The sequence below is a fragment of the Coloeus monedula genome, assembly GCF_965178545.1.
Source record: "Coloeus monedula genome assembly, chromosome: 2".
NCBI lineage: Eukaryota > Metazoa > Chordata > Aves > Passeriformes > Corvidae > Coloeus > Coloeus monedula.
Window position 1 is genome coordinate 29436344 of NC_138782.1, and position 24306 is coordinate 29460649.

Consider the following 24306-nt stretch of genomic DNA (forward strand, 5'->3'; position numbering starts at 1 on the left):
CTGGAGCGCCAACAATTATCTGCTTGCACATTTCAGGACATGAGAGTGTGTCCCTAACAGGCTTAGGGGAGCGCTGAATCCCCGGCCGGGCTGGGCAAGCGCAGGATCCGCTCCCCGAGGTCTCGCTAACGACCACCGCGCCCCGGTGACCCGCGTCTTCCAGCCGCGGGAGCCGGCGGAAACGTTTGAGGATGCTGGTTCCGTCCTTGTAAGAGCCTCTGGCTAGCAGAGCTCCCGTGCTGGACCTTCGCGGCACAGAGAGGAGAGCGGGCTTCAGGAAGACCTTGATATTAGCTGATAGGCAGGGTTGTGGGTTTGTTTGGTTTTAAACACACACGCACACAGAATAGATGCATTGAAATACCCTACAGAAGGATATTGTGGAAGAAAGATTTGCGCCACAAATGCAGTTGTTACATGTTTCACATGTCGGGGGAAGGGGGGGGGGTAGGTAAAAAAAAAAAAAAAGAGGGGGGTAAAACAAAAGACAGAGGGAGAAAGAAAGAATAAATATATGTAGAAGCTTTCAGAGATTCATCAGGAATACTAATAGAGGGGTTGCAACCTATAGCTGAACGACCAGTGTATGATAGTCCGTGAGATTAAAAAAAAAAACCAACCCAAAACAACAGAGGCTGTTTGGATGTTATTCTGGAAATACATTTAAGGTAGTTTAATTTGCAGCTCGAAGAAAAATTGAATCAAATATTAAGAAACTCCCGCAGGAATTCCCCCCACTCTCCCCTCTGTAATCCTTTACATAAAAGGAAAGGATTACAATGAAAAAGATTTTGTGTGTATGTGTGTATTAAAATCTTTGGCTAAACATATTGTTGTCTAGTTAATACCTCCAAGTCGATTTGTAGAGGGGCTGAAAAGTCTCTTTCCCTCCTTAGCTGTGCGACTGGAACTGTGAGCCAGGGAAGGTGGGAGGGTAAAAAGAAGTTTTTCCCAAGTCTGTTAACAGAAGTGCTTAAGCAGATCACTAAAAATTAAGAGGGCGAATTATTTCCATTAGGACTATGAAGTCATGTAGCACACCGATGACAGTTTAGTGGAAATCAGATGAATGTGTAATACAGCGAGCTTCTTCCAGTCCAGCAGCTCTTCCAACTGGACCTATTCATCTGCCACTTGGAATTATTTCACGAGGAGTGCGCTGTGAAAGGATCACAACCAGTTTGGAGCGCAGCTAAAGAACTTCTACCACCCATAGCAGTATTATTACTATCCTTCGGATAGGGCAAGTCACGCTATGTTTTCACATTTTAATTGTAATATCTCACTTCCCCCCCTCCTTCCCTCCATTGATGTCTGAAAGTAGTTTGGGCTCCAAGCCTCACCCCTCGATCTCCATCGGAATGCAGAAAAGATCTTTAAAAAAGTTTTGAATTCCTCAATGATTTTTCTTCTAGAAAGGCGGCTTAGGATAATTATTTCAGCTTTATTGAGGGCAGATTAGTTGAAGTCTGGATGCTGCGTTTCAATACTCGTTGTACATGCCTTTACAATGTCGGTATTGTTTGCTACTGTGTGTGAACCTATTCAAAATATACACTTTTTAACACCAAGCAAAGTCCTGTCTAAATATACACAGTAAGTCTGGAAAGATGTCCATGACCCGTACAAATCTCTGTAAATCACACTTCCATAGCTACAGAAACCAAACAAAAGAGTTACCAGCTCAAGATGCTGATTAAATCTTCTTAAAAGCAACATACCTAATAATAAATATAGTTGCATGGTAGCAAGGTCTGACGACCCAGCTGTGTCTTACTGAGGGATGGACTCAAACCACCACCACGGCGATTTTCTCTGCTCTCAATAAAAAAAAAAAAAAAAAAAAAAAAAAAAAAAAAAAAAGAAAAAAAAAGGGGGGGGGGGGCTCAAATCCACTTTTACTCGCATCCCTTTCCTGTTCCCCGCACAAGAGCCTTGCAAGTTCGGGGTAGAAATTGCGGGGGAAAGGAGAGGTGCGGTGTAAAGCCCCGGCGGATTTGGGGGTGAGGAACACCCTTGCAAGGTCCCCGGGCTCCGGAGAAAGGAAGGGGCGAGAGGAGGTGAGGGGAGTGGGAGGAGGAAAGCCAGAATGCAAGAAAAACAAAGTGAAAAGAGGGAAGAGAAAGGAGAGGGAAAGGGAAGACGAGAAGGAGCGGGAGGGCGGGGAAGCGAGGAGCGGGACGGGGGAGGCAGCAAGCGGGGCGCCGCCGGGGTCGGTCGCGGAGCCGGGCGGCCGAAACGGATCCAGGCTGGATCCGCCCTGGGCTCCCGGCGGAGCGGCCGCGGAACTCCGCGGGCAGCGGATCCCTCCTTCCGCGGAGAGGGGCAGGGAGCGGGAGAGGGGAGGAGAGACTCTTCGGTGAACCAGGGCTAAACCCAGCCTGTACTGTATGCGCCTGCTTCTGGGAGGGTCACCGGCGTGAGGATGGGTCTAATGATCTCATCTTTCTTTTCTTCCCCGGCACTATTAGTGCTCAGATAGGCAGAATGAAGTGAAACTACGTGCAAATCATGTGTAAATTGTCTCAGTTAGGAGCCCTTTATCCGAACGTGTATCCCAGCCTGGCCCATTTACTTTTCCCCCATATCTCCTTTAGCTTTAACGAGGCTCGTTAAGATCACAATAATATTCCACCCTCTAATTGCTCATCCCATTCAACAAATATGTGCACACTGCTTTTCGCATTATTTGATCCCTTATTTAGGAGGGGTGTGGAGAAGGAGGGGGAGAGACAGGGAGAAGGGGAAGTGCTGAGATTAGGAGTTGCAAAGATTAAGGAGGAAAAAAAAAAATCCAAACAACAAACCAGGCTTTTCCACCAACCGCCCGGCTTCCCTCCCCCCCGTGCATTTGGGCGAAGTGGTAAAAACCTTCCTTACGTACTCCGTAATGATTGGCAGGGCTGACAGTGATTGGCAGCGGCTGCCATGGCAACGCCACAACGACACTCAGAAGACCAATAGAAAAGCGAAACAAAATGTTTCAGCGCTGCACTCACTGTGGATTTAGGGGAGATATTATGAGGCTGTTGTCATTAGGGCGATCGCTGTTGAATCACTGAATCCTGACTCGGCGGCGGCGCGGGGCCGGGTGTGTGTGAGTGCGTGTGCGTGTGGGGTGTGTGTGAGCGCGCGTGTGCGTGTGCCCGCGTGTGCGTGTGAGTGTGTGTGCCCCCGTGCCTCTATGTGGCTGTGTGTGCGTGTGCGGGTGTGGATGCGTGCGCGGTGCGTGTGCCCTTTCCTCCCTTCTTCCTCCCTTTCTTTCTTTTCTCCTTGATTTATCTCCCCCTCTCCCCGGTCATCCCATGGTGTTCAGGTCCCCGCTAGAGCTTTATCCCACCCATTTCTTCTTGCCAAACTTCGCCGCCGATCCGCACCACCGCTCCCTCCTTCTCGCCAGCGGCGGCGGCGGCGGCGGCAGCGGCAGCGGCTCGGGCTGCAGCCCCGGTGCCGGCGGCGGTGGAGGCGGCAGCTCCCGGGCACCCCACGAAGAGTTGTCAATGTTTCAGCTGCCCACACTCAACTTCTCCCCGGAGCAAGTGGCCAGCGTCTGCGAGACGCTGGAGGAGACTGGAGACATAGAAAGGCTGGGGAGGTTCCTCTGGTCGCTGCCGGTGGCGCCGGGGGCATGCGAGGCCATCAACAAGCACGAGTCCATCCTCCGCGCCCGGGCGGTGGTGGCCTTCCACACGGGCAACTTCCGAGACCTCTACCATATCCTGGAGAACCACAAATTCACCAAGGAATCCCACGGCAAGTTGCAGGCCATGTGGCTCGAAGCGCACTACCAGGAGGCCGAGAAGCTAAGGGGTCGCCCGCTGGGGCCGGTTGATAAATACAGGGTGAGGAAGAAGTTTCCGCTGCCCAGGACCATTTGGGATGGCGAGCAGAAGACGCACTGCTTCAAGGAGAGGACTCGCAGCCTCCTGAGGGAGTGGTACCTGCAGGACCCTTACCCAAACCCCAGCAAGAAAAGGGAACTGGCTCAGGCCACGGGGCTCACCCCCACGCAAGTAGGCAACTGGTTCAAAAACCGAAGGCAAAGAGACAGAGCAGCGGCAGCTAAAAACAGGTCAGTGGGGCTGCGGTGCCACGCTCCGGGGCGGGGGGCGAGGTGGGCGGCGGGACCTTGCGGGCGGACGGCCGCGCTCCGCGGTTCGGCAGCCGCCTGGGCGGCAGCGCGCCTCTGCCTCTCCTTTCCTCCTCCTCCTCTTCTCTATCGGGGAGAAATCGGTTCCCTCGCCGGGCGGGTAGGTCTCCTTCCGGCAGGCACAGGGATGCGACGGGGACAGGCACGGCTCAAAGTTGCCTGACGTGCCTCCAACCCTGCCCCGGCTCCCTACGGGCTCCCGGGGTGCGGACAGGGCTGGGGCTCCCGGCGGGCGTGGGCAGCTCCGTGGGCGCGCGTGTGTGTAGATGTGCGCGGAGCACATCGGCTGCGGCGGGGACAGCGCCCGACTCTCCCGGCCCCCCTCCCTTCCCTGCACCGGCGGCTGGCGCGGGGGACGGGAAACCCCCCGGCCCCGGGTCGGTGGGCTCCGGTTTGGCTTTCGGCTTGCCGGGATCTGTGCCTGGCCGGGCTCTGGCGCGGTTTCCCCGCCGAAAAGCCGAGGCAGGCTGTGAAGTTCAGAGCGGGTTTCGGCGGAGCCAGCGGCTCCGCTCCAATTGTTCGTGCTCTGCATGCGCAGCGGGACCAGCACAGGCATAGCCCCAGAGCTCTTAGGCTCATGGAGAAGAGAAAAAAACAAACAAACAAACAAACAAAAACATTTAAGAGACCGGGAATCTTTTTTCTCCCTGAATCTCCATTTCTGTGTTTACACCACATGGCGACCTGGCCTCCTGGTCGTGTGTTTCCTGTGCATTTACGCTTGCATTTATTTGCGTGTCTCTCGGTGTCTTTTTTCTTTTTTTTTTTCCCCCTTTCTGTTTTGCCATGATAAAAGCGAGGCAACCTTCTTCCTTTCTTTTGCTTTTTTTTTTTTTCTTTCTTTCTCGTTACTCTCGTAAAAGTTATTTTGCAACTGAAAATGGACCCTTAATCAAGTTTGACATATTGGTTTTATTTTAATTTAAGTTTCGCTACCACTGTAAGCGTGTAAACAAAAACTTCTTGTTCTTGTAAATGCTGTCTCTTAAATTCCTCCTAATTATAGCACTGGTGCTATTGATTAAAGATTCTGTAGGAGAAATGCAACCTAAAAGTGCCTCGTTATTTAATTTCCATTAAATGGAAAACAGATCAGCTTAGGACTGTAAATAAACAGAAGTTGCCTACGGATGCTTTTGTTGACTCAACGCTGTTGACAGCAGATGAATGAACCAGGATTTGTAAATGGGAGAAAAATCAAAGACTCTGAAATTAGACAACTTAAAATAATGAGAAATGTAGAATAATCAGGCTACATTTTTTCTGTTCTTTTCAGGAAGTTAAATAAAAAATACCCCGGTGAGAAGCATTTGCGCGAAGAGCGTGTTTTGATTCATCCTGGCAATCCTAGGCGCTAGAGGTTGAGGCTGGCTGCTCAGTCCAGGACTTTTAGCTTTTATCCCTGAATTGGGCTTTCTTTGGGTTTCGAGTGGAATAAACAGACCCAGAGGAATGTTTACAATATGCTAGGGAACCTAAAAATTATTTATTGCCTCTTTAAAAAAAAATTCAAAGGTAATATTCCCTTAAGCGTTGACAATGTACGAACGTGCACTTTAAAGCTGATTTTGGCTTTCAGATGAGAAAAGGACTTAAATTTCGAGGGGAGAGAAGCGTTGTGTTCCACAATCTCCTTCTTTTATTTTATTCATAGCGCTGCGTCCCTGGGACAGGATCTCCCTCCATCCCTGCCTCAGACCCCAGAGTGTTTGTGCACTGGAAAATATTTAGGCAGGTATTGGCCAGGGCACAAAATGGGGGTCCAGTACGATCCTTGTCCGCTACGGACCGCTCCTTGAAGCTTTTCGCGGTGTCCAAGTGTTAAGGGGCTCACCCACACACGGTTTCTCCTAGGCCCGCCGTGCTGCGGGGATGAATGAATGGCGCTCCGGGAAAAGAGAAGGCGCTGCTCGTGTTTTCCAGAAGTGGGCTCAAGGAAGAGCTTGTCCCCGCGCTCCCCGTCCCGTTTCAGACCGCGGCCCCTGCCGCTGTGCGTGTGCCGGGCGCCGTCCCCCCGAGGCGGCCTGCCCTGGCAGCGGGGGCAGCGCGGCCCGGGCGCACGGCTTGGCCCTGCATCCCGCCGCGGCTCCGGGCTGCGCGGGGCGCTGCGGGAGAGCGGCCGGGCCGGGCCGGGCCGGGCCGGGCCGGGGGCCGCACCCTGCGGCCGGGGGATCCGCTCCCTCCCGTCCCGTCCCGTCCCGCTCCGGGCCGGGCCCGGCCGCGGGCGCGGCCGTCCCCGGGAGGGCGCAGGGCCGGGCGGGCGCCGTCCCCTCGGCCGCGCCCGGTGTCTGAGCGGGGCTGTGCTGTTGTTTTGTCTCCCGGCGCGATGCAGGCTCCAGCACCAGGCGATAGGACAGAGCGGCATGCGGTCGCTGGCAGAGCCCGGCTGCCCGACACACAGCTCGGCCGAGTCTCCGTCCACGGCGGCCAGCCCGACCACCAGCGTCTCCAGTTTGACAGAAAGAGCCGAGACGGGCACCTCCATCCTCTCGGTAACCTCCAGCGACTCGGAATGTGATGTATGATATCGGAAAACAAACAAAAAAAATCCAAATCCAAACAGCCAAGCACCCTCTCCCCATCCCGAGCAAAACAAACCGAGGCAACCTAGAATCAGGACACACACACGCATGCACGCACACACACAGCCGGGAGGAAAGAAAAGGCCAAACCCGACCCAAACATAATAGCAAACAAACAGACAGGGATCAGAGAATCCACCACCACCACCACCGTCAGCCAACACCACCACCAAGAGATGGAGCTAAAACTTCAACAGTCACAAACGCTGGTGCTGCAGCGGGAAGGGTGGGGGGGAGGGGGGGCGGGAAATAATAATTATTATATATATAAAAAGAAAGGAAAAAAAAAAAAAAAACAAAGCAAAAGTGACAATTGTATTCTTTTTAGGACAAGCACGATTTCTCCTTTGCGCTTTTCCATGGACGCATTTCACCCACTTGCATGATGATGATGATTAAATTTGTATCTGGGAAAAAATATTCTCTATAGTAAAAGAAAACAAACAGAAACCAGACAAACAAATGCAAACTCCGATCGAATTTGTACAAAAATCAAAAATAAAAAAAAAAAATTAAAAGGAACTCCTTGAAGAGGGAAATAACAAATGTTTATCGCCTTTTTGTTGGTCCTATTTCTCTCTTTTTCTCTCTTCCTCTCTTTTTCTCTCTCTCTCTTTTTTTTTTTTTTCTTTTTTTAGTCCAAGTGATGGTCCAGCCAAGATGCAATTTTCTGTTTTTTTGTTCCGCAGACAATCATTTTATTCGTAAGCACCTTTTTTTCTACACTTCTGTCACTGCCTGTGTGGGTACTGGTTATAAATGTGGAAAAAGAATAGTTATGACTGTAACAGATTTTTATTTTTATTTCAAAATTTTATATGAATTATGTATATCTTAATGATGCGGTCATTTTCCCAGTTTGTAATATATGTGTAGAAATGCTTGTATATGATATTTGCTCTCCTCTTTCTTTCTTCCTCCCCTCTCTCTATCTCCCTCCCACCCTTTCTCTCTCTCCTTTTTATTTTCCTTGACTCGGTGTTCCTTGCACAAACTTAGCTGTCAAAATCTGACGTGCTAAGTTTTTAAAAGGGACCTCAGTGATAGAAAAAAAAAAAAAGCAAAAAAAAAAGCTTAGGGTGCAACTGTAGTTATCTTATGCAAAAGCTATTTTGAGTATTTCATAGCAGCTTTGGGGGGTCTCTTCTTAAACTCCACGTAGGACGCTTAAACTATTGTTTCCTTAACTGCGTGTTTATCTATATGTACAAACTTTCTAAATCAAATACAGTATTCCATTTTCTTATCTACCCAGCGATGTTGGTGTTTCTGTCCGCCACGGAAAATCACTCCTTCCCCGTGGGCTCTCGCCCCGCACTCTGTCCCGCCGTGGGGCGCGCAGCGCTGCGCGGCCCCTGCTCCCCTTCGGCCCCCGCCTTCCCCGGCTCTGCGGGACACCCCGGAGGGATTTTACAGGGACGAAGCGACCCTGCGAGGAGGCTGAGGGCAGCAACAGGGACACAGCGCTGCGATAGCGGCGGCGGCGCGGGGCACGGCCGTGTCCCTCCGTGTCCCCTCAGCCACCGCGGGCTCCATCATTTCCCCCACCGCGGTCATTTTTTTGTGCACTGCGAGCTAGAAAGCTTTCCCCGACCGCCTGTCTGCAAGGACGGGTGTCTCCAGAGAGCGGTTAAGACATTTCGGGATTTGTTTTGTAGCTTTAAATGAAAACAAAAACAAAAACTCCTCGCCCTTAACGGGTTGCAGCTCCTCCCCTCGAATCCGGAGTATATTGTAATGTGCTGAAAGAAGCCTTTATTTGCATGACTAACAGTATTTCAGCATCTTTCTTTCTTTCTTTTTCCGTCTTTTTTTTTTCTTTTTCCTTAAAGTTTTGCTTTGCCCTGGGCAGATTATTCAGCCGTGAATTAGCAAGAGGTAAATTCTAAACTTGTTTTTACTTGAAAATACAATTTTGAATATTACCAGGGATTTAGAGAGAAACGTGCCTGGAATTTCTTGACCATTTCCAAACTAATATGGACTTCCGATCTACCTTTGTGTTGCCCGAGTCCTTTCTCCCTCTTTCCTCCTCCTTTTTTTAAATGAAGTCCGAGCTAGGTCCACGGAGAGACATAGGATTCGCATGGACTCTTCCCCCCTCCTCCCTTCCCCCCCACGCCTCAAGAGGCTACCCGTGGATTTGGGACAACCGCCATAGGGCGCGAGAATTTAGACCAAGCCACTAATGGGTAATTTTAAGGAATAAGCTGATATGTGAATACGTTCACACACCTGAGGTTCCCCTGAGGAAAAGCCGCTCGTGTGCGCGCAGCGAGCGCATAGGGGACACGTCCCCGTGTGTGGCGGGAGCCACCGCGGCGAAGGACACGTACGGCCCGAGGCAGCGGCCGCCCCGTCGGGGTTCGGCTCTCCCGCCCCGCGGGCTCCGCGGCCGGGTCTTCCCCACGGGCAGCTCCGGCCGTGGCACTGGCCCGTCGCCAACACGAGTGGGGAGTTAATAGAAAATAAATTCCGGTTGTACGAAACTGAAATGGTCGGGAATTGCCTGGGGGCAGACACACAACAGGGCTCCCGTGTTCCGCGTGGGTGGTGTGATGGACCTAGTTCTTCCCCTCCCCCACGAGGCTGTTTGAAGGGAGAAATATTACCCAGGAGGGGATAAAAGGTTTCCCAGTGGCCGGCACCCTCGCCGGGTCTCAAGCTAGAGCTTGGGCTGCTTTTTCTTTCCCCGCCGGCAGAGAGTCAGCGGAGAGGCCTTTAGAAGAACAAACTGGCTTTCCAGTCACCCCCGGGTGATTTGGGTAGGAAGATCTTTGATGTCGGTACATTGTTTTTAAGGGCAGTATTTCTGTTCCTGTCTGGTAGCAGTGTCGTTCTCATTCAGCAGTATTTTTAACGGAATTTAATACCTGAAAGGATTCAGAGGCGTGAAAGTTTGGGACAACATTTTTTTCTTTCTTTTCATTTTCGCGTCTCTAAGCTGCAGCTAGAAGGCGTCAAGCCCGCAGCAATAATCTACCTCAGTTCAGCCTTACACTGATAGCTTTGGATTTTTCTTCCCTCTGATTATTCCTCCCGAAGATTGCCCCGTCGTGCCGTGGGTGTTAGGGGAGGCCAGAGATCTCCCTTAGCTTCGCCCCACCAGTGCCTGGCCTTAAGCTCCAGCACAGTTTAAGCTTAAGGGCAGGGCCTTTCCTCCCACGCCATTTGTCACCCCCGTCCCCAAAAAGTTGCTCTTTTGGTCGGATCCCCAGCCGAAACCTGAAGGAGGAGCTGCCCCAGCCGCGCTGGGGGTGTCCGCCTCTCCCGGGAGCCGGCGGGGTTTGTAGGGGGAGAGGACAGACGCTCGTCCAGGGGGCGTTGGTGCCTGCACGGTTTCGGGGTGCCGAGGGTGCAGCTAATGATATGCCGTTTCAAAGCCGGGCTTCGTAATGGATAAATGATGCTGTTCTAGGATTTGCATAAAAAACCTGAATGGCTGATTGAGGTGTAAATCTATGAAAAGCTGCGTTTAAGCCTTCTCACCCACTAAGTCCATCTGCCCCGGGAAGATAGGGCCTATCGAGCCCCGCCAAACTGGAGGGCTGCCTCCTCCCTGCCCCTGGCCCGGCATTATCCACAGGCCCTCTCCAGCATTAGTTTATTATCCGCGCCGAGCCCGGCCGCTGATTAAGATGAAATTACTCGGAAGCTGAAGTGCGTCTGATCAATATTTAAGAGAAAGCCGGAGGACAGGAGGCAGATGGCCGGAGCCCGGCAGCCCACCGGGCTGCCTCCCCGGGAGCCGGTCGGGGCGGCCCCGCTCCCCCGGCCCGCGCCGTCCGGCACCGCCGCCTCTCGCCCACCGCCGCGGGGGCACTGCCCCGCCCCGCCCGTCGGACGTCGGGCCGAGACGAGCCGGTTCCGGAGCAGTTTGGAGACGGTAGTTAACCCCCTCACGGCCCACTCGTCGCCTATAACACTGCTCTGACACTGCCTTCATCCCCAGCTAGCTGCGGTTTGCGGATCCACCGGCGTGCGTGCCACCCGGCGTGGAGGTCTGGGGACCACCGACGCCACCTGCCTCCCTCCCTCCTTCCCTCCCTCTCCGTGGTCGCTGCCCGAGCCCTTTAGCATGGCTGGGGGTCCTTTGTGTGCCTGCTGGGCCGTGGCTGCTGCTGGCCCTCCACGGTAAGGCGTGGGCTTCGGTCACCCCCATCTCTCTCTGTCTGATCAATTACAGCAGCCTTTTCGAGGGACTTGAATCTGCTTGCCCGTTGCCCTTAATTTTTAGCATACCCGGATGAGGTTACTGCCCCGGCCCGAGGTGAAAAGAAATGTGGACGTTGGTGCCCTGGTATTGCTCTGATTTCCTCGGTTAGCTGAGCACAACTTTCTATTCGTGTTTATTCATGCAGTTTCTTATTGAGCTCCACATCGCACTGGCCTGGATTCCGCGTGTAGGGAGAGGATAGACAAACATTGCCTTTTTCTAGAGCACACACACGCACACGGGTGTGCAGACTGACACACACGCACACACGCACGAGCACAAAACGCAGAGGGTCACACCACCACCCTGCAGAGAGCCAGATACACACAAGTTTGCAAATGGTGTACAAAAAAGGGGGAAATGAACCAAACCATCCAGTTGCAAACTGACCAAGGGATGGAGAAGGCAGGGAGGCGGGTGTCTGTGTGTCTCTGTGTGTGCAAGAAGGAGTTGGGAAGGGAAAGCACTAAGGATATTACCAACAATCGCGGTAAATATTCTCTTCTAGCCACGGTAATGACAAAAGGCAAGGGCTGTCGTATTATAGCTGTGATTAAATGACACGAAAGGCATTTGTGTTGCTGTGTCTGGAGGAAGGACGGCTACGAGGTTTTGTTTTCGATGCTGTTCTTTTTTATTTTGAAAGCAAGGTAGTTTCAGACCAGGTGGCTTCAAAGTGGCTTGGTACCTCGCGACCTGCAAGAGCAGAAGAATATTAAAAAGTATTGAATAAAGTGCAGACGTAAATACCTCCAAGTGCATGGTTAGAACCACCTCGCTTACAGCGAGGTGAAGTGGCAGAATCATTTCTCCCTGCGACAGACAGGTCCTTTGCTGAACAGGTAGAAAAAGTGAGACGAGAATTACACTACAAGTCAAGATTTACATCTAAATTCGGACTACGACTGGCTTTAATTCCAGTCCTAGTTATTAGAGGGTAATTTAGCTATACTGCAAGTATTTGGTTGGGTTTGGTGTTTTGGGGTTTGTTGTTGGGGCTCTTTTCTTTGGTTGGTTGGACGGTTGTTTTGTTTTGTTTTGACCCCGTAGAAACATCATTAGGGGAACTTCATTTAATAATAAGGTCAATTAAAGAATATTTTTTAGAATTGCTTTCCTACTGGATTAACCTCTCTAGCAATATCAGGCAACAATAAAGTTACGCTGCAGTTTGCCAAAACTCACCAATTTCGACACGACCTGAAGGAGCGTGTGTAATTGTGTGGGTGTGTGTACGTGTGGACAAGGGTGAACCCACACATTCACAGAGCGTGGCTGGATGGGTGGAGCTGGTGGGGTGGAGCTGATGTATATAATGTCCACACACAGAGAGGCATATATATGTGTACACACATATGCATGTTTTCAGATTAAAGGAGCTCTTGTAATATCTTGTAGAACACTAAATATTCCCTTTAAATATCTAAATAGGTCAGTAATACAGTTCAATAACATTGGAGGTGTCTGTATATTCTCTCTCTTCAGTCTGTGATAAAACATTCTTTAAGACTATTGGGATTTTACACTGTAATTCTATTAAATAGTAATTGAAGGGTCGCGAGAGGCTATGATACAGGATCAGCAGTGTGTAAGCCATCCGTTTGAACTTTAATTTGGAATCATAGGCAGATGGGATCACGGCCTCTTTGTGGTGCTCGCAGATTTAAAACTAGCCGGCACATGGAGGGGGAAAAAACCTGCAATGCAGATTCATTCATTAAACATGAAAGGTTAGTGCTAGAGAGGATAAACGTTTAGACGTCTAGGTAAATACAGAAATACACTTCACTTCCCTACCTTCGCTCCTACCATTACCCCCAACTATCTCAGTTACTGATTTTCTATTGTTATTACAAATAACTTTTCTTTATATGCCCAGTGGGGATAAGCGTAGCTGAATGACTTATTTATACCTGCATCACAGTCTGCCTGTGAAACTTTAATTCCGCTTGCAGCCAGGGGGGAAGCCAGATTTATTTATTTATTTGTTTATTTGGGTTTTTTATTTACTCTTTTGCTACCTCTTCCTTGTTCCTCCTTGGATCCTTTTAAAGCTCTCTTGGCAAGATTGTCATAGCCAAGCCCCGCTGCACAGGGGACACGGCAGAGAAGGAGCAAGCTGTTTTCTAATATGGAAAAATTAAATTTCAAAACCCAATAAAGCCCAAAGAGAAAAGGTGTGGTATGAATTGATCTGCCTAGGCTGGGAGGCGAATGATAATAGTCACATTCTGGAGGGGGAGCCGTGGGTTCTGCTGCTGCGTGTGGCGGGGAGCTGCTGAGCGCGGCCGAGGTGGAGTGGGTGTGTGCCCGCCGGTGTGTGCCCGCGGGTGTGTGCCCGTGGCTGTGTGTTGGTGAACTCTTAGGCCCGACGTTGCAGTTCCACCTTATCTGAAAACAAAAGACTTTCCAACTGAAAGAGTCAAATCCGCCCCTCCTCCTCTCTTCCCTGGCTGTATCGTATTAAAAAGGAGCTTTCATTGTTTATTTCTAAATATTTGTGAAGCAGACAGTCTATGGGTTAACCTAATTAACACATCCATACTGTATATTAGTGGACCAAACGGTACGACGAATTTCTAATGCGATGGTTGAATGTGATAGTCATTTCTGTGTTACAGGAGATTACAGCAACACTGGAGCATTTCCAGATTGTAGATGGTTTTAGATGTTGAATTTCCAGATGAGTATTTACCATCATAACTAATTTAAGACCATTATTAAATAGAAATTCTCAGCAGGGCTCTTTAATGATGGAACACGTTACTAATTACAGAGTTTACGCTCTGTTTTGGCTAAGCAGTCTAGAGGGATGGGATTGTGCTCTGCATGCAAAGCCAATATTACTAACGAGGAGGCATCATACCCCTAACATTTCAATCATATTATTAAAGAAAGCCACTTCTTGCCTTATCTGCGCGAGGAGATAGCAAGAGCGTTTTGTTTACCGGGCTCCCGAGCTCTGAAAATAGCTGGAATGGAGAGCGGGATCCCTCCCCTACCTCCCCCTACTCCCAGAGGTCTGGCAGCCAGGGGGGCTGTGGAAGAGGGCCGCCCCCTCCGCCCGCCGCGCCCCGGGGCTCGCTCCCCGCCGCCCCCGCCCTGCCGGGGCCGCCCCGTTGCCCCCCGTGTCCGCAGCGGGCAGGCTCTGCCCGGCACTCGGCGCCGGGGGGAAGCGCAACAGCGAGGGCTTAAGCGGGGAGAGCAGATGGGGGCTGTTCCCCGCTCTCCCAAAAGTCACGGGCGCAGATACGCACACACCGGGCAGCTACACAGAACCGGCGTGTGCGGGGAGATGGGTGCAGTCAAGTGAGTAAAGGGTATGTAGGAACAATTTTGGTGTTCTCACTCTCCCTCACTCCTCTGCTCCCCGGGGTCCACATCCCGGGCAGCGGCCGGTGCGTTTCCCCTGGAGGCCCAGACGGCGCTCCCGTCGAAGCCCGAGGAAGCAGATCACCGCCACGAGGTTTGTATTAAAGTAGGAAGGTGTGTTCAGGGCTGGGAGAGAATGACCCTGGTGAGAACGGGGCAAATGGGACTCCGGGGTCCCCGTCTGGAGGAGCCCCTGTTCCCGCGGCTCTGTCCCCTGGGCCATCCCGCACGTGCGGGACCAGTGCTCGCCTGCCAGAGCTATCTTGGAGACTGCAATACCTTTGGAGACATGAAGAAAAGTAGAGCTGTAGCTTATTTACTCATCTCAGTGGGTCACCTAAAACTGCATTTAGTTTTCCTGACAATGGCAATTTTCCTCTTACGGAGCTACTTCCTGGCCCACCTCCCTTCCCTCTCCAGGTTACGGAGCACGTTGTTGTGTTCAGACTCGGTGTCAGTACGGCGTTTTCGTTGTCCTTGAAAGGACGACAGACGGTTCTCAGCCTATTTTCATTCTCGCTATCCATTAATGTATTTGATCTGGACGATTAATAAGTACCGAGGACAGGTTTGCAATATCCTGCTATTATGTTCAGTGTCGTTTCTGCCCGAGTAAAGACTTTTTGGATTGGCTCTCTCTGCTTGTCTTAAAAAGGTGCAATATCCACTCTCTGTACAGATGAGATGCACATATATTTGTATATAGAGACAGACAGGAACACAGAAATACATTTTCTCTTTACACACATACGTACCTGCAAGAACAGTTGGATACATTCCACACATCCCCTAGCCACCTGGCCTTACAGAAGACGAAAATCGAGGAGGCACAGGAATACAAGCCAAAGGCCAGAGGCTCAATAGATTCCCCCCTCTCCTATTCTAAAGAACCTTTTTATGCCATCTAAACAACAATCTAAACATAAAAATCTTCAAATGGATTTGAGGGAAATTAAATTGTCTCCCCCCACTGTGTGGCTGTGAGCGAGTCAGACTGTGTTAACTTCTAAATGGATTCTCTCAGTTTGTCTACTTATGTGTTTTACTGCAGCGTGTCTTGTTCAATAACGCAGGATGTGGCACTCGGTGAAAATCCGGCCGCTCTTTTGGGGCCTCGCTGCTTGCCGGTGTCGAGGAACTTCCATCTCCGAGGCCGGGCCACTGGACGGAGACCCTGTCCCTGCTGCTTCGGGGCCCTCCGCACGGGGCGGTTTCTCCCGGAACTGGGACTCCCCCATCCTCCCGGCAAAGCTAAGCACAGGGCAAGCCCCGGAGGTGGACGCGCATCCCCTCGGAGCACGCGTCCCGCTGCCGTCGCGGCACAGCCATCGCGGGGGAAGGACGCCCGCCCGGGGCTGCCGCCTGCCCTCGGCGCTTTGACCGCCCCCCGTCAGGCGGACCCTGCCGGGACCGTGCCGAGCCGCCGATCCGCGGCCGGAGCGCTGCCCGCAGCTTCCCCTTCCCGGCGGGTCCTTCCCGCCCCGGCGTCCCGGGCGCCGTGTCCCCGCCGCGCCGCGCTCCCGCCGCCACCGACGGCGCCTCAGCCCGTTTGGAAACTGACTCATTCTGTAAATAATCTTTGACGTCCCCACAAAGCCGCCCTTCGAGAGGAGTTTATTAGCACGGAGCCATTAAAACAGATGTCATGTTAGCTTCCCCGTGACATTTGGGTGACACATCTCTCCCGATGAATTGCTAATTGTCTTCCCGCCCGCAGTAAACATCCCGCTCCATTGTCTGCGCTCAAGAGAGTTTCTGCCGCAAAATACAGTCCTGCGCGGCGGAGAGACCTCGCCGTGCGCCTCCCCGACCCCTGCCCCGGCCCCGCGCCCCGGCCCCCTCGGTCGCACAGCTACCCTTCTTCCGCCCCTCAGACCCCGTCTGCCTCTGCTGCCCCCCGGCTGGAGCCCCGGCCCCTTCCCCGCACCTGGAGGTGCGGCAGGCCCGGCCCCGCCAGCCCTGTGCTCTGCCCTGCCCTCCGCCGCCGCTCCCCGGACCGGGCGCGTCCCTCTCCCGCCGCCGCAGGGACCCCCTGCCCTGGAGCACCCCCGCTCCCTTCCCGCCGGGCTCCCGCAGAGACCCGCGCCCGCGGGGCCGGGGGGGCAGGGGGGGAGCGTGGCCCTCCCACCGTCTCTTCCCTTCTGGCATAACACCCTTTCCCAGCTCCTCCGAATTGTTTATTTTGCCTGGAACAAAAGGTGTGTGTGGCGGGGTCGGGGGAGGCGGCCCATTTCCAGCAAAGTCCAGGCACGGCGGTGACATAAGTCTGTCATTTTCGGATATGAAAAGCAGGGATGTGAAATGCCGAGCCTTCTCCTCCTTATTCCCTGGTGAAGGTACTCGGAGGAAGCTGTCAGAGGGCTTTGAGAGGATAAGACAGAGCAGTCTTAAAGAGGAGCTTTGCAGCTGAGTGGCTGACTGAATCCGTCTTACCTACGTACGTAAGGTTTCATATTCATAGCCGTTGTCTGTACGTTGATACATAATCTCTCGCCCTTGTTAATTCTCAATAGATGCAGAGATAACTAATCCTCCCAGATAGATAGACACGGGCAGATTACGTGAGTGCAGTCTATCTACCTATCTGCCTGTATAGCCCCACGCCCATACATAAAAGCACGTAAAGCGTTTTCACTGCGTTTTCTACCGCAGGAGTGCACAGAGGTGAGCAGATACAGGGTCCGACGCCTTGCCTAGCAGATGTAGAAGTATTCGGCGAGAATACACATACATGTATCACTCACAGATTCGGGGCTACTTGTTGTTAGAGTTTTTATGTCCTGCACCCACTATCTCTCCCTCTCCTCCTCCTCAGTGTACTCGAGTTTTATACAAACACGTACAAGCTTTCTTAGTGAGGAAAATTACGGAAAGAGGGAGGCTAAAGATTGGGTAGATCCGGAGTCTTTCAAAAACCAAACCAAACACAACTGTCCCCCTCCCCCCAACCAGCAAGACCGCACTTGAAATTATTTATCTGCTGGACAAAGAGACCTATATGAAGTCAACGGAGATATTAGTTTGATTGCCCAGAAGTGTGCCCGTCCTTAAGGCCAGCCAGCATCAACAGCGAGAGTTACCTGGGCTCTGCTTTGTCCTGATTTTTAGCATACATGTTTTAGGGATACCAATCCCAAAAAACAGAGATCTTAGGATGCCTGCTGAATGTCGCCCCGAGTGTGCTTAGCCTCTGCCTGCCCCAGTCCGGGGGTACTCGGGCCCTCCTCCCCAGGAAAGGAGGGCACGATGGCGCCGGTGGGGCAGCGCCCGTCCTCGCCGGCTGCGCAAACACCGTGGTCTGAACTCGGCTGAGTTTGCAAATGTCGTTTAGTACCTGTCCGCCTCCGCGGATGGGATGGCTTTGCAGCCGCTCGGGAAGATGCCCGGCTCGGGCCCGGCGGGAACAATCCCACGCCTGCCGCCGAGTCTCGGTCACCCCGGCCCGGCCCGGCCCGACCCGGCGACCCTGCCGGGATCGGTCCCTGCGGGCGCAGCGCAGCCTGCCAGCCACAGCTCTGTGCAAAGGGAACCCGGCCCCCGGCAGGGGGCTGGGGGTGGGGGTGTTCAAATGCCACCTCACTACTCCTCGGTGAATGTTAAACATCATTGTCTTACAAATGAGGAGAAACCGCTACCGTCAGAATAATAATAAACTACTTCTTGAAACCCCAAGTCTCTTACAGCGGGGCGTTAGAGACGACGAAGCTCTTAGCGCTAAAATCGGATTCCTCCCACCTGCAACTTCCCCGTGTCCTGATGCCTCGAAACTGTCCCTCTTGTTTGTCATCTTTGTTCTGCTATTAGCGATACCATACACACTGGTCCCCACAAGAACGATGGGATGATTTCATCCCGGTTGAATTCCTGCAACATCCCTTATCCGAAAAGGGGTACTTTGACTCCGGTCCTGCCCTTCCGATGATCAAGTTGTCTCCGTGACTGGAAACACGGAGGGGGGGAGGACGGGGGGGCGGGGGGGGGGGGGGGGGGACGGGGGGGGGACGGGGACATGGGACTGTCACTGAATCTGGGTCAGAAGAGGAAGGCAGCTTATGTTCCCTGGCCAAGGTTTTTCCCTTCAGCTAATGACTTTGTCCTATGTCAGTGAAGTCACTAAGACTTGTTTGTGTCTGCAGGTCCAGAGCAAACGTTGAAGAATTTTACACCTCTCTGCTACGGCTGTGAATGAGTGAGTCACTCACTCGAAAATAACCGTGTATCAGAGGGGAAACAGCTCCCTGCAAACAGGGACCACATATTAGGAAGTAGCTTCCCGAGCTGTATTGTTCAGACTGATACTTACTTGTCTCATTACTAAATCAAGATACTCCTCTGTCTCATGCAACATCCTAGCGTTACATCTCGAGAAGGGAGAGGAAAGTCCGAAGAAGTGAAGGTAACCACGTTGAAAAATTGAGGCAGGAAACAAGCCTCACCACCCTTCCAAAATAAAAACCTCTTCACCCAAATATAGCACCAAATAAACCACAAATCTATACATAATCAATACTGATCTGGAAGCAATCTGTTCCTCCCCAGCATCGTGCAGATCCAGGGCTGCAAGTGCTTGTGATTACAGAGAGTAGGAGGGTCATTTTCTAACAAGGGTGCTCACTGTATCTGAGCTCCAAATTATCCAGAGAGGACAGATGGCCCTTCTGATCTTATAATGAGAGCAGGGAGTGATTATCAGCCTGAACCAAAAAATGATGCTCTGCTGACATATTTTCACAGTTCTGAAATCTGTGCTTGCACTTATGCCTCGCTTCATATCCCTCTTCGTTTAATTTAGGCATGGTTTGGGATTTTGGAGGGCTGTGTGAAATCCGTTCATTTATCTCTGTCTGCGCGTCTGTGTCTCTCTCCCCATGTATCTATCTAGGACATGTGTACAGACACAAAACAAAGGAAAGCAAAAGGTCACTTCACAGGAACTCTTAACCCAAATCACGCTTGGCAAAATATTTATATATAAATATATTTGCCAATAATTAAGAAGCCCAGCTGCCTCCCAGATGCTTAGATTTTATGTCTGCTCCTTGGCAGTTTTCTGGAGCTGTTGCATTCCATCTTTGCAATTACTACAATACATGGTGAGTCAGCCCAGACCCTAGGTCCCTTTGGGAAAAAAAAAAATCATACTTGTTCATGTGCATATCTGGGGCTTGTGTTCATGCTTTAACTGCTTTTATTTTTTCAGAAGGATCTGTAGCAGGGAGCAGAATCCCCCATGAGGAAAAAAACATGATGGCCGAGTGTAAAGGGAGATATTTCTTTCATTTTCAGATTTCTGTGACTTTTTAGCCTAAGAGCAGTGTTAACCACCTTTACCCTGCAGAGAAAGTGTAAAAGAGAAGGAGGGCCGGGGAAGCTCCTGGTGACTGGCAGTAGTTAGATCTCCATCCCTCTTTCCAAGTCCCTCAGAGGTGAACTTGAAATTGCAGGGAAGTTAGGTCAGTACAAACAAATTAAATCAGGGAGCTATTCAGTGGTTACACAGTCATTTCACTCTCCTATTTGCACTGTAATATTGCATTACCCTCTAATTGTCACATATACTTTTCACTCTCCAAATATGGAAGACAAATACTGAATCCGTTTAAAGTTGCACCGCTTTCTAGGCTGCCCGGCTGGGCCAGGAAAGCCTTTTCTGCGTGTTCTTGCTGCCATCTACTGGTGCCACGGCTCTGAGCCAGCCCTGCATCTCTGAAACTTCCCAGTTTTCACAGCCGAGAAGAAAAAGGTCTACGGCAAGCAGTGGGAAACGCACCTAACGGGAAAAGGCGTGATAATGTCACCAGTGGCACTGGGAGGTCACCACGCTGCTAATTTTAATCATAGGGAAAAACTACGCTTTTAGTTACTGCCGTATTCACTATTTGGAAATAAGCATGAGCATCTTTGCAGACTCCAGCTCTAGGTCTAAACTGATTTTATACAAATAAAGCAGTTATTTTATATTTTTGGTGCTAAGAGCTTTTAATAGTATACATGTTTTAAGAACAACCATTCATTTTGCAGAAAAAAAGAGTTTAGATATCCTATATCATTACTAGTGTCAGATTTAAAGGCAGCCAGTGCCTGTTCTCCCTGCTCCCTTTTCCCTCTTCAGTACCTATCTGAACCCCACCCCCAAGCCTTGGCAGAAGAGGTGTGTCATACTGCATAAGTAACATCAGTTTGTCTTTGTCTGCATTTTACAAACATTTTCTCCATAAAGTACTTTGTTTTCATAGCAGCAGCATTTTTTCCCAAGGTATCACCTCATGTTATTGTCTGTTTATTTCCAAACGACTGCTGATTTGAAATAATGACACCATCCAGTAATTTTATCCCACGAAAATCATACCACATGCATAAAAAACTTCTTGAACTAATGTGTGGTTAGGAGAAATTTATAGAGCAATACATTCCATTTCCACCTGTAGGTTGTCTGGGCCAGATCCACTCAGGGCTTGACTGTCACTTAACTATGGAGGCTTGAGCTAAGTCTCCAAGGTTCCTGTGATTCCTCCAGTAAAGCCTTCACAATGCCCACACTTCAGAGACACAGTGTACGGGAATTTTCTGAAGGCATTAAGAAGCTTTGGGGCATTCTGAGGGCAACAAGAAGTTTTAAGCCTTGGACCTATCAGCTACCTTATGTCAAACATCCCTTTCCAGAGCCCACCTGCAGGGCCTCGCTCAAGGGTCAGTGATTTACCATCTTAAAAGTACTGCTGCCTCCATGGTCCCTTGCAATGTGAGAAACTTCAGTATCGATTTTTACTCCAAACAAGGCAGGGTATAGCCACAGTTAACCATAGAAAACCTTTCTACTTCCATGTGACAGAAATCCAGCTTAAGGAAAGGAGTTCTGACTGGATGGGCCATATCCCTCTAGGGTGGTGACTTATCTAAGTCCTAATTCCTTCAATGCCTTAGGTTTAGTTTTCAGGAAATAGGTTTCTGAGGTTTCTGAGTTGCATTTCTTGATTCATAAATGTGCCTGACTATTTTAACCATCCCCTGGATCTATGTCACAGTTTCTGGGACACCTGACCTTTGGCAGCAGGGATCTTCACCCAAATGACGCTAAGAATGCAGAGTTTAGAACTCCAGTTGGCAGAAGAACACCAACAATGCAAGTGATGCAATGCAGAGACCTTAAGTTGTTTGTGCCTCGTTCTGAAAAGCCAGCTAAACAGCATTGTCTGAACATACTCAGGAGACACCGTGCTTTCCTTCATATAGCTAATCAATGAAAGCACAACCCACAGGTTCCCACTGGCCTTGACTTCTGTATCAAACAAAGCATACAGGCTTTTTTAAGGATATGCAAAAAATTACAATATGTATTTCAAAACTGTAGATTTTTAAAGTAAGACCAAAGACATTTACAATATGTCACGAAACAGGCATGCCCTGGGGATCCCCTCCCACCCCCCCTACATACTCTGCCCATTTTGACAGTTTCCATGAGATGTGAGCAGAGGAGCAGTCCGGTATGAGGTAGTTGAGGTATTGATCAGCAGAATAAGGCCTTCACACAATGGCAGAGTGTCACATCCATCTCCATGAGATCTCTGAGGGTCACTCCCTCTTTAATTGTGGCTTGTTTCTGATTAAGCAATACGGTGACTCTCATACCTGTAGAGAGCAGATGTGACAGCTTTTGGCTCCTGAATGACTAACTAGCCATCCTGGGAATTTACCAGCTACCTGCTCTTTTACTGCTGTTTGTCTGGGTTTGCTTATTCAAAGAGATTCTGCCTCAGCTTATATGAACATCAAACAGAACATTATCTTTAAAAGCACATAGCTTTTTTTTTTTTAGCAGGACATATTCATTGTACATTCTGCTCTGCTGGTGTAACATCCACCTTATAACTTATGATCCATGATCATCTGGATTTTAATCTGCTAGCCACTTTCACTTCCACTTGCACAATGCACTAGTCACTGCAATACAGGGCTGTATGGAGGCAAATCCTGGCTGTGAGCACTTAACCTGTGTGCTGCTCTGAAATACCTGTGCTCCTGAGGTTGAACAGATGGCCATAGAAGATGTTACACGATATCTCTGGTTAAATGCCTCTCTGCACATGAGAAAATTATTTTTTGGGCAGTATAGCATATGATCATATGGGTCCTCTGTGACTGAGATGCAAACATACTGAGAACACAGCTGAGGCGTGTTCTCAGCTTGAGCTGTGGTGGAGGAGAAAGATTTGTGTCATTTTGCACATTCCAAATCATTTAATGGGCTTTGTGTTGAGACTTGACTAGCTTTCATTAAACCAGAGATTAATTTTATTCAAGGGAATGGCCCATAATCTTGTATAAAGGGACATCAAGAAGGATTCTGCAAAGCCCAGTGGAAAAACTGTGTTATTGTTGTTTTAAGTAGAGTTCAACATATCACAGTGTGAAACATAATGAGTAGCCTGAACATCTTGCTGCATCACTAATTCATAGTAATACAATTCTTTTTTCTGAGATGGTTTGTACTACTTCTTGTACCACTTATAAGTGGTACTTTGAGGTCAATTGATGCCTGTTGTTCAACATTTTCAGTGGATTACAAAACTGAGTTTCAAACAAAATTTTGAAATGTTAACCTCCTTCCATGCAAAGGTTAACATTTCAAACTTTTCTTTTAAGATGACAGAGACAAAATTTTGAAATTTCAGATATTCATGAATATCTACATGAACTACCAGAATCTTCTGTTTCAGTAAATCTTCTGTTTCATGCTAGCATGGAGTTCTTTTGACTTAATAATATTAACTTTTCTATTCTCTTGATATAAATTATAAAACCAAAGGGAAGCACCTCAACAACTTAGAAATTAAATGTTCCGGTATTCTTTGCAAAGAACATTCACAGAATTTTCATCAACCAGTATTGAAATTGACAACTTAGAACTTTTATAACGAGTTCTAATTATCAGATAATAAAGTGACTAGAGGGACAGAAGACTGACTGCTCTGCAAAATAATAATTTACACTGAAACTGATAACTCTTATTACTATGATTTATGTGCTAAAATATGTGTATGTATTAGGAAACAAGGGAACTCACATTTAATTTGAATGGTGTTCAGAGGACAACTATTGAGATATGAATGCCTTAAGCAATACTCCATGTAAGCTGATATTCCTACAGTCAGACAAAGGGCAATAGGATAAATAGGATTTATTTTTCTTATTTTGTTTTAAGAAGAGGAGAACAATATTCTGTTTACGGCCTAACAATGAAAACTGCTTGGTCTTCGAAACTGCCATGAGGTTAGGCGGAGAGGAGAAGATTTGCCATGCACCTTTATGCATGAATTGCGAACACTGCTCCTGGTACTGAACATTCATTTGGGAATTACTCAGGCTTCCCATGTGGATCTGGCCTACTCAGGGTTCACATGAGATGATGTGGTTAAAGAGTACATTCTAAGAATTACCTTTAATTACCTTGACGTTTAAACATCAAGTTCCTAAATCCCTTGCAGACTTGTGTACCCCAATGCATGGTTGCTCCAGTACTTGGAAACTTTTCTTTTTCCTCCAAATAACATTCAGGGAACATTACACCCTTTCCAGTCCGTTCACCTGAACTATATGTGGTGAACTGCCTTCCTCTTTGATTTTTTTCCATGCTTGTGCCAATGGGAAGTATTAAATGAAGCCTTGCTTTCATAGGGGACCAAAGCATCTCTGTGCTAAATCTGATGCTGCTGCCTGGATAGATGAGTTCTGAATGAATGATGGTCTTACCCCTGTGATATGCACTTTCAGAAAATGCTTCATGGTTCATCTTCCCTTCAAATAGATCAAAGTGACATCTTTTCTGGTCTCTGCTGACTTCTGGCTGGACTAATTTGGTCTTAGCAATCATAAGTGGTGTAGGAAATATGGTGCATTTTAGAACTGAAGCTTTGACATGATACAAGTTAGACCTCGTTGAGCAATTTGGATAATCATGTGTTTTATGGCTTTCAGATGTTCTTGCT

General features: G+C 49.5%; 1 protein-coding gene across 1 annotated transcript; it reads left to right on the plus strand.

Moving 5' to 3' along the window:
- Positions 1 to 3305: 3305 nt before the first annotated feature.
- SIX3 (SIX homeobox 3) lies at positions 3306 to 7162 on the plus strand (the record flags this gene model as incomplete). The annotated part of the gene is made up of 3 exons (XM_082277248.1): positions 3306 to 4072; positions 6483 to 6642; positions 7061 to 7162. The coding sequence occupies 3 exons, from the start codon at positions 3306 to 3308 to the stop codon at positions 7160 to 7162; spliced, it is 1029 nt and encodes a 342-aa protein (XP_082133374.1).
- Positions 7163 to 24306: the final 17144 nt, after the last annotated feature.